The sequence below is a fragment of the Zalophus californianus genome, chromosome 6, assembly GCF_009762305.2.
Source record: "Zalophus californianus isolate mZalCal1 chromosome 6, mZalCal1.pri.v2, whole genome shotgun sequence".
Classification (NCBI taxonomy): Eukaryota; Metazoa; Chordata; class Mammalia; order Carnivora; family Otariidae; genus Zalophus; species Zalophus californianus.
This window is the reverse complement of record NC_045600.1, coordinates 112,868,332-112,878,967: the sequence shown is the minus strand read 5'-3', so window position 1 is coordinate 112,878,967 and position 10,636 is coordinate 112,868,332. Positions and strand designations below refer to the sequence as shown.

The window sequence follows — 10,636 nt, the reverse complement described above, 5'->3', positions numbered from 1 at the left end:
GGTGAAATAGTCACCACTATGAACAGAGGCAGGGGACTGCCACAAGGTAGAGGCTGAAGGGAAGGCGGCCCAGAGCGGGTGGGAGAGGAAGAGATGACCACAGGCTCTACCCCTGAGGTCCCTTTAAGCCCAGCTAGGGGCTGGAATTCCCAGCACCTTTCCTGCCCTATCTAGAATCCCCACTTGGTGGCCCTAAGTGTTCTTTGCTTGCTCATTTCTTGCTGCCACAGAGACTGGCTAAACAGGCTGTCCGAAAAAGTTGGCAACTCTACCAACATTTAACATACACAGCCCTGTGACCCTGAGATCCCACTTCTGGGGCTCCATACTGTAGAAACTCAAGCACAAATCTGCATGATTTGTATCCAAATTATAGGAACTGGCAAAATATATTCTAGAACAGCAGTACTATGAGATACTATGTAGCTATTCAAAAAGAATGAGGGAAGGCGCCTGGGTGGCTCAGATGGTTAAGCGTCTGCCTTCGGCTCAGGTCATGATCCCGGAGTCCTGGGATCGAGTCCCACATCGGGCTCCCTGCTCCTTGGGAGCCTGCTTCTCCCTCTGCTTCTCTCTCTCTCTCTCTCTCTCCCTCTCTCTCTCCTCCTCTGTCTCTCATGAATAAATAAATAAAATCTTTAAAAAAAAAAAACAAAAAGAATGAGGGATGTCTTTGAAAGAAGCGAGACACAAAATAGTATGTACTGTAAGGGTTCCATTTACAGGAAATTCAAGAACAATCAAGGGGTGCCTGGGTGGCTCAGTCGGTTAAGCTCAGGTCATGATCCTGGAATCCCAGGATCCAGTCCCCACCCCGGGCTCTCCGCTCAGCGGGGAGTCTGCTTCTCTGTCTGACCCTCCCCGCTCTCATGCTCTCACTCTCTTTCAAATAAATAAATAAAATCTTTGGAAAAAAAATACATATGGTCTCAGTTTTATAGAAGCGTTAGCCTAGGGAAAAGTCTAGAAGGATAGCAAACCCTTAATAGTGCCTCCCTCTGTGTGGGGGGACTGGAGGTGAAGACAACCACTCTGTACATTTCTGTTGTTAAATAACAAAATCCAACTGAGTAAATCTGAAGATCTAATTGGCTTTATTAAATGATTCAGGCCACCAAGCCAGTAGAGGGAAGCTCCCAGGAGTTGTACAAAATGGAAAGTTCTTATAGGAGGGTGGGGCAAGAAAGTTTTTGCAAAAGGATTGTTCCAGGCAAGGCCACTTTCCCTGGGCAGGGAAAAGCAACAGGAAAAGCCAGGGGTCTTATGCAGATTACCTCATCTTCCTTTGGGGGATGGAGAAGGCCCACATGGCAGATTCATTGGCGACCCTACTAAGAAAATTCCTATAAGACGATATTTCTGGGGGACGTCAAAAGTGCAATTAGACTATATATTAAGCCCCAGTGTAGGGACTTGGCCTAAGCGATGCCATTTTGGGCCTGTGGTGTTTTGATTGTGTTTGCTTGTTAGTTTAACACAATACTGTCTGCATTTGCAGTGTTCCCGCGCATTACTGCACGCAGTCCTCCGCTCCTGCTTCTCTGGGAGTGCCCTGCCCTTGGAGGCCCAGGATTTTGATACTTGGTGCAAACCTTGGCTTCACATTTCAGTTTAAGACTTGGGCTTTACAGAAGCCCCTGGCAACCGACCTGGGGAAGGCACAATTCCTGCCCGTACTGAGCAGAGGCAGAGTGCTCTGAAAGTCGACAATCGGGATGGCTCAGGGCCCCAGCCCTGCCGTCTTCACCCCCCTCCCAGGCTCTTCCCTCTGAGCAATCAGATCCACTAATTGGTCTTCACAGCCCTGGTTACAAGTGCTCCTGGAGGTGAATTCCGGTCACACCTCAAGCCAGCCAGGGCAAATGAACCCTTGCTCTGTCCCCTCTTTAATGTGGATGTGACACCTGCAGGCTACAGCTTGTCGCACTGTGAGAATTATTTCTCCATTAAAATGCAGAAGTTGGAGCTTTGCCCAGGAAAGGCAGCTAAAAATACTGCTCTCTGGAGCACTTATCACAGGGGACTTAGTGGCCACCTTCCTTAGCCCTCAGCCCCCAGGAAAGTACCCCCCACTTGCCGGGTCCCTCCTGCGAGCATCGGATCCAGTGTCTGAGGCTTATCCTGGCCCCATCAGGAAGAACAAGCACTGGTTCCCATGCCTCTTTTAGAGATAGGCAAACTGAGGTCACTGCGCTCCATCTACAAAGTCACCTAGGGAGTAAGAGAGTGCAGCCCAGACGGCAGGGAAGAAAAATACCCCCCACACGCACCCAGCACTTTATAGTTTGCAGGATCTTCTTACCCACTGTCTTGTCCAACCTTCAGAGAGATCCCATGAAACATGAACCACCGTCGTCCCCACCTGGCAGGGAGAGTTTAGCCCAGTGGGGTGAGCAACATGCTCAAGGGTGCGGAGGGGGGGCAGAGTACAGGGCAAAGGCAGAGCCCCGACACAAGTCTTTTGATTCTAAAATCCAGCCAGGGCACCCGTAGTGGGACTTCAAGCAAGGTGACCAGTCTCACTGCGGGGGCCATGGGCTTTTATAATAGGCACTCTGGTTTGTAAAGAATGCTGCATACATTTCAGGGGAGGACTCGGTGCCCTACTTAATGGACAAGGAAATCAAGGGTCAGAGGTATGAAGGACTCTGTCACAAGTTAGTAGTGGAGCTGGGAACAAAAGTCAAGTGTCCTGACCACCACCTCCCCCATCACTGTCCTGCTGCCCCAGGGCCTTGTCACCCAGGGGCAAATGGGCACAGTATGCTCTGCAGGCTTCCCCATCCCTGAACCCAGCCCCCTGGAAACCTGTTTATCTGCCACATTCACCCCTCTTCTCAGTCTTTGGAGGTGGAGGATGGTGAAAACCTCAGGTCTGTTTCTTATATAAGAAAAGTAAAGCCCAGAGAAGCTAGATGCCCTGCTCAGGGTCACAGGGCAGAATGAGGTCCCGGACCTGGATCTCTGATTCAAGATCGGTGCCCGTTCCAGGGGGCCAGCCAACACCAGCATGCAGAGCTCCTTCCCTGGTATCAGCTTCCTACTAGGGCTCAGCTTCCCCATCTGTAAAATGGGGTGCTAGAAGTGGCCCTAAGCAAGCCCAGGATCTGAGCCTCCCAAGATCAAGAAATTAGGTGGTGCTTCCAGGAATGGGAGGAACCAAGCCTTCCTGGACAGCCAATTTCACTTTCCCAAGGGGGAAACTGCGGCCAGGGAGGGGCTGCATGGCCACAGAGACCCAGCGACTGAGGGAGGAGACACAGGCATCCCTGCTCTGGCCTCAAATGTCCAGGAGGGGATCCCTCCTGCCAAGTCCTGCTGCCCAACCTGCTTCCACACACTTCTCGGAGAAAAAGCTTTCTACAAAGCCATTTATTTTTCCCAAAATACACCCCCAGTTAACAAAATTCCTCAGAGTCCCACATTTAAATTAGGCATGCCACCTCTTCCGTTCCCTGGGGAAGGAGGAAATGTCAGCAGAAGGACATCAGAAGCTTTCCGGAGGCCGGGGGCTGGCGAGAGACAAGCCAGGAGGTGTCCTCCCGGCTCCAGAATAGCACCATGGTGGGGGGTGAAGGGCTGTGTCCCTGTGCCCTCCTGGCCCTGCCCCGTCCCCAGGCTTCCCCTACACTTCTGCTCTCCAGGGTCCGGGTTGCCGTGGCCGCCTGCCCACCTGCTCACCTGCTCACACCTTGAAAGACTTTGGAAACCATCAGATTCTCCGACTGTAGCAAGAGGCTCTGCCCCTGTCTCCAGGTTTCTGCCCACACCCCCTGCTCTGGGAAGGGATTAGGGACGGCCTGGGCATGAGGTATCCAGGACGCTGCGGGCACATTAGAGGGGTACTGTAGGGAGAAGGGCAGGAGCCCTCTCACAAGGCGCAGGCCGTGGCAGGCAGTTGTCTGTCTCCTCGCGGTTCCCCAGGTGAAGGACAAGCTCCTTAAAGGAGGGGCCTGTCTTCTCACACTGGGTCCCAGGTACCTAAGGCAGTGCTAACACCCCACGGATGCTCAACGAACATGACTACAATGGATGAACAAAAGGATAGGAGGGAAAAGCAGAGGGCTAGAGGCCGACCTCCAGGGGGCCCATGCAGACCCCCAGAGACCCAGTGTGACCAGCACATGCTTCCCATGGGGAGGCAGCCCCAGGGCACAGCCCAGGGCACCACGGGAGAGACTGGGCAAAGGGAGGTCCCTATGTGTCCCAGCACAGGTGTCGGTGTGCCCCTGCATGCCTGGGGGAAGGGCCCTGTCTTCACTTAGGGAGGGAGGGAAAAGGCCAACGCTGGGGCCAGAGGCGGGGAGATGCCTGTGAACTCAAGGAGATGCTGAAGCTGCAGTGTCCCCGTCTGAGGAGACAGGCTTACGGGGGCAGGGGCGGGGGAGTGGAACAAAAGGCTGAGAGATGAAAACTAGTGTAACAGGGCCACTGGAGAAAGAAGGCCAGGAGTGACTGCGTATCCTGTCTTTGGAGAAAGAAGGCAGAGGATCCGTCTGAATATTGTGTCCTGTGAAGAAAAGGAGGCAGCCAGATGGTCCATGCAGCATATCCGCTGGAGAAATAAGGCGGTGGGGTGGTGTCTGTATCATGTCCATAAGAAACAAGACAGCAGGATGGTTTATGTATCGTGTCACTGGAGAAATAAGGCAGCAAGATGCCTTGGGAATCACGTCCATTGGAGAAAGAAGGCTGCGGGGTGGTCTCTCTGTCCTTTGGAGAATGGGCAGACCTGCCAGAGTGGGAGCCATCTGTTGGGGGCAGGGCTCACACTGAGGCCCCGGTGCAGCCAGAGGTGGGAGCCCCCAGGCTGGAGCAGCAGCTCCCTGGTCTTCGTGGTCAGGCTATTTCTTGTCCATCATCTGCATTTCGTGGTGGAAAGAAAAAGTGGGGGAAAAGGCATTAAATGCAGGAGTTGTACTCTTGGGCATGCTCCAGAAGCCCAGGCGCATGCTCATGCACTTCCAGGTGGGCAGTGTGTGTGGGGCTGGCCGCCGCAGTCTGACTAGCAGCCCCTGGGCTAAGCACCGCCCTGGAGGCCCAGACAGATGCCAACACAGGAGCTGGGCATCAGACAGACCACGAGGCCCTCGAGGGAGGCTGCCTAATCCCCACCAGCCTCTCTCTCCAACCCCATGGCTCCGCCGCCCCACACTCCTCCCAACCACCTTCCCTGGCACACTTGTCCCCTCCTAGCTCCCCCTCCGACTTCCCTGGCCTGGCTCCCTCCCCACCTACTAGCAAGAAATCCTTTCCAGCTTCCCTTCCCATGCTGAGTTCCTCTGGCTCTTGTCTCCACCTGGGGGGCACCAGTGGACTGGCCCCGCTCCACTCCCTGACCTGGGGGAGGGTTTCGAAGGAGGACCAGGGCATGTGTGACCCCGCCACTCCCTCTCCCATTCTTTGGGGTCTGTCTGTCCCAGAGGAAGTAGTCCTCCCTTCTGGGCACTGCCTCTGTGCGCACGCAGTGTGACCAGAGACTGGAGGGCCAGGCCGCCCCAGTGGGAACAGGATGGGGAAGCCTGCTGCACCCTGCACCCATGCCATTCTCCTACGGCTCTCTTCTAGAGCCAAGCTGACATTTTCATCTCCATCTGCTCAATCCTTCTATGCCTCATTTGGTTCAGAACAACAAGGAGGCAGGTAACTTATCTCTATCCCTCCATAACCCAACATAGGCCTCTTATTGCCATGGAACATTCTACAGCATTTGAAAGGACTTGCTTTACAGAGCACTTCTGCATTTGTCACCGTGCCTAATCCTCACCACCATCTTGTAGGGGAGGTGTGCATTCCACAGATGAGGAAGCTTCCCAGAAGGTCCAAGGCAGAGACTAGACCCAGGGTATCCCCTCCCGACCCTGGGGCCTCTTTCTTCTGCACAATGCTGCCTTCCCAAAGCCCTCTTACTGGCTTTCGTGAAAGTCTGAGTCTATGACCCTCTCGTATCACGTATTTTGTGCAGGCTTCTGAGGGCCCCATTGCCCGCCCCCCGCCCCTGCCTCTGGAAGTTTCCTGAAGACAGGGCCTATGTTGTTCCCTTCTCCCCTAAATGTAGGGACGAGCATCCAGGAATTCAGTGAACGTTTCTTTCCTGACAAGGACACCCAGGCAACCTGAAAAAGTTTCCATAACCTTTAGCAACCAGCTTTGATTTCCTAGGTGGAAGCCACTGATATCGAGTGGCAAGTCTGCATCAAGGAGTGTTTTGTTCCAAATACACACATACACACACACACACACACACACATATACACAGATGTCGCTGTTGGTTACTTTCAGTAAGGAAGAATCTCAAACTTACTTCCAACCAACGACTTCCTAACGTAACTGCTGATGTTACAGAATATGAATAACGATGATTGTTAACATTTACTAACTGCCTACTACATGTCAGGAACGTGGCTGCCCAGCCAAAAGCCATATTCTCTGGCCTTGCTGGAGTTAGGCGTCATGTGACTAGGTCCAGACCAATGGACGGAAACTGGAGTAACAGGAGCTATTTCTAGTCAAGCCCTAGAAAAAAATGTTCCTCCCTGTGCGCCTCCCCCCTTGCTTCTGGAGAGGGCATGGGAGCTGGAGCTCCCTGGACGGAAGCTCTGAGTGGAAGAGGGCAGAAACCAATAAATGGAACCTAGCTCCAGGACATCAGTGGCCCTAAGATCACCTATGCTTAGACTGTTACAGGAGAGAGAAATAAATCCCTGTCCTTGCGAAGCCTCTGTCACATCTGCATCCGCTTAGAGCAGCTGGGTTACTCCACCCTCTGCCCTGCTGCCAGGGGAGAGTCAAGGCTGCGCTCCTGGGGAGGGAGCAGGTGATAGTCACCCCCACCACCAACGACCCTCCCCAGCCTCCCCCACACAGGGGTGCCAACACACAGACACAATCTCAAGCACCACGTGTCTTTACCTTCTTTGTTTTCAGAGTGTTTCAGAGGCCGCAGGGCTGCAAAAAAAGGAAGGAGCACACAGTGAGGGGGCCCGTGGAAAGTGGCGGGGTCAGGAGTCAGGCAGAGGGACAGAAGCCGAGGAAGAAGTGAGGTCTACGTGGACTGGGAGAAGTTGGGAGGATGAGGGCAACCTCCCAGCCCCAGGGAAGGGGCCCTAGGCTGCTGTCTCAAGGCCCAGCTCCACTCTGTATCCTGTCACTCCTCTCTCTGGGCCTCAGTTTTCCACATCTGTACAATGGGAACAGCTACCCTGCCTTCCAGTGAGCCAGAGATGCAGAAGGACACTGAGTCTGCTCCGCAAATAACGGGGAAGTAAGAAGCTACAGGAGGGCTGCAGCCCTTCCCAGGTGGACCTGCGGTCATGCGGAACAGAGACTGAACAAATCTCTAGGCCACCCTCCTCTCCCTACCCCCTCCCTCTGTCAACTACATCTGACTCCGAGCAAGACAAATGAGGCCTGATCCCAGGGCTGTCTCCACACCAAAGGCAGAGAGTTAACTGGCACCATTTGCAGCCATCCCCAGCTGTCAGTCTCCTGCTCTTCCTCCACGGGGCTGGGGAGGGGACCAATGTCAACTGGCGCCATCCCAAATGGCTCAGCGGGAACCTGGCTCTCCCAGCCCAGGAGCCCCAGGAGGTGGGCAGCGAGGCCTCCAGGGGCCACGAAACACCGGTGCCGTGGCACCCACCCCAAGCTAGGCTCCCAGTTAATGTCTCCAAAGCACCATGCCCTTTGCAAACCACCTGTGTGTCCAGTCACTCGAAAGAGCCTCTGGTGCCATCAAGGCAGGGCCAGCATAACATTTTACAGAGGGACACGGAAGCCCAGAGCAGCAAAGCACTTTGACCAAAGTCACACAGCCTCTAACCAGAACGGGACTGTCTTAAATTGTTTACCTATTAACAAGACTCCAAGCTATCAAGCATGGACCAGGCACCAGGGACGGTACTAGACCCTTTATATACATGATCTTATTTAATTAAACCCACACAACCTATGAAGGAAGACAGTTATTAGGAGGAAACCAAGACTCAAAGATGAAGAAACTGAGGCTCAGAGAAGCAAAGTGACTTGCTCCAGGCCACTCAGCCCACGAACAGCAGCTGGAACTTAAACCCAGGCTGCCCTGTCCCCTGAGCCCTCCCTCTTCCCCTAGGAAGCCACCAGACCCCACAGTGCGGGGTCACTCAGAGAGGATCTGGCCCTGGTAGAAAGGTCAGGTAGGCAGGAAAGACGAAGCAACACCTGAGAGGGAGTCAGGGGAGATCCACATCAAGGCCTAACACTGAGCAAAGACTGGACTCATCCGGGCAGGAGGCCACAGCCCATAGAACATACTGCACCCAAACCCCAAGCAAATCTGGCTCCTCCGGATCCTAGAGTCCTCTCCCCGTCCCTGCATCCTTCCCTCAGCCAATAAGACCAGCTCTTGGGCGCCTGGGTGGCTCAGGCCTTAAGCGTCTGCCTTTGGCTCAGGTCAGGATCCCAGGGTCCTGGGATCGAGCCCCGCGTCGGGCTCCCTGCTCAGCGGGAGCCCTGCGTCTCCCTCTCCCACTCCCCCTGCTTGTGTTCCTGCTCTCTCTCTCTCTCTGTCAAATTAATAAATAAAATCTTAAAAAAAAAATAAGGCCAGCTCTAAGATCAGGCTTACCGGTCTTGGGTCCCTCTCCATCCCCATCCTGGTCCTCAGCACCTGGAAGACAAGCACTCAGTAAGCAAGACTTTCTCAGCCCACGGTCATTCCTGCGCTTCTCCACCTGGGAGCACAGGAGGCACGTTAAGCAGGCTGAGTAGGCCTGGCCTGCGGTCTGGACGTTGGACACAGGGTGGGAGCCTGAGACCAGCACAGAGCAGAGCCCACCCCTCCCCCAGCCAAGCACCATTTCCTCACCCCTCCACCTAGCCACACCCACCGACCCCATTGCTCCCCCATTCACCCACTTACCAAGCCCCCCTACCACCGGCCTCCAACACGAGCACCATCCACCTACCTGTGCACCTGTCCTTCTACCAGCCCGCCCTGCCGCCTGCAGCACAGACCGCTACCCACCTGTCTGTCCCTTCTCCTCCACACATGCACCCTCCTTCCTGACGCCCAGCCAGCTCCCACCTCCGACCATCTACTTCCATGTTCACCCAGGGAAGCCTTTGTTTACCCACCTCCCACCCACGGGCATCACCCCCGACTCACCAATGTGTGCTCACCACCCACCACTCCCCAGAGTTGACACACTTCCCAGCCAAGCTCAAACTGCCCATCTATCAAGGTCAACTCACACTGATTCCAACCCGGCTAATGGCAGCTCCTTCCGACTCTGCCCATTGGGAGGCAGACACACCCGCACACAGGGCCCCCACACCCATGCGGCACTCACATGTGTGCACTAAATTTCCACGCTCTACACCCACGCTGCCACACACAGACACCCTCGGGTGACTTCCACCCTCACCATCACACTGCAGCCCCACACGTCCACCACTCACTTCCCGTCCCACTCCTACGCACACTCAGCCTGCCATATTCCCACCCTGAGAGGCAGGCTCACGCCTGTTCGCACACCTAAGACACATTCAGCCTCAAGGCCACACACACACAATCAGGCCCCATGTGCGCACTCACACTGCCATAGACACACCAACATACCCAAAGACACGTGTGTGTGCACACCCTCTCTCCCTCACCTGCATTCTCCTCCTCGCAGCTCTGCTTGATCTTTCTCCAGCACACGAAGGCCAGGGCCACCAGCAGTGCAACAAGACAGACAGACAGCCCCACGGTCACCCACAGGGCCTCAGGGGGGAAGGTCATGGGCTGCCCTGGGAGGGGAAGTGGAGAGAATGGGAAGAGATGGTCATGCCTGGCCCCCATGGCCCTGAGGACTGCACACCCTTGGCCAAGGGATATTGGGAATAGGGAGCTCCCACCCTCAGTGGGCTCCAGCGCTATGAAGAGAGCTCACTGAAGTTCCCACGCCACTCCCCCACACCAAGACACATCCAAACCCCGACACAGCCATGGCTGGTGTGGACAATTCTCAACTTGGCAGGGGTGAAGAGTCTGCAGTTGATGATGCTCTAGAACCTTCTATGGCTCCCCACTGACATTTGAATAATGCTTCAATCCTCTCAAGGACTTCTATTATGTGGCTGTTCCTTCCCCTCCTCCAGCCTTTCTTTCCGTGTCCACCTCAGGAACCTCTGCTCCAGCCAAGCTGGTGAACTAACCATTCTCTGCAGAGACAACTGGCTCCTTCCAGCCCCCACACCATTGCTGTCAGGTTCCCCTACTTAAAAAATGCCCCCAAATGCTCACCTAGTTTAAGGTTCACCTCCTCAGGAGGCCCTCCCTGACTCGTCCAGCCCTGCCCGGTGACATTCCCCATCCTAGAGCTCGGGAGTCAGCAAATTATGGTCTGTGAGCCAGATCTGGCCTGTGGTCTGTTTTTGTATAGCCTGTAGGCTAATAATAGTTTTTATACTTGTAAAGGGTTGCAAAAAAAGAAACAGGAGGAGCAGAAGGGGAAGGAAAAGTAGCCGGAGCAACCGAGATCGTATGTGGCCCACAAAGCCTAAAATATTTACTCTCCAGCCCTTTACAGAAAACGTTTGGGGAGCCCCGCATGTAGATGGGGGTGGGAGCTGAGGGTGCCGTGGTGAGGGTTCTGGGTTTACCCAAGAGGGG

At 54.7% G+C, this 10,636-nt stretch overlaps 1 protein-coding gene across 10 annotated transcripts in view; it reads right to left on the bottom strand.

Moving 5' to 3' along the window:
- Window positions 1-1,077: 1,077 nt before the first annotated feature.
- CD276 (CD276 molecule) overlaps window positions 1,078-10,636 on the bottom strand; it is a 30,446-nt gene continuing 20,887 nt past the window's right edge. For all 10 annotated transcript variants that reach the window (XM_035728206.1, XM_035728205.1, XM_035728211.1 and 7 more), the window contains 4 exons: window positions 9,637-9,771; window positions 8,606-8,647; window positions 6,913-6,948; window positions 1,078-4,862 (listed from right to left, as the gene is read on the bottom strand). In XM_035728206.1, the coding sequence (XP_035584099.1) occupies window positions 4,840-4,862; window positions 6,913-6,948; window positions 8,606-8,647; window positions 9,637-9,771 (236 nt within the window). In that variant the 3' untranslated portion in view covers window positions 1,078-4,839. The remainder of the gene's footprint in view (window positions 4,863-6,912; window positions 6,949-8,605; window positions 8,648-9,636; window positions 9,772-10,636) is intronic.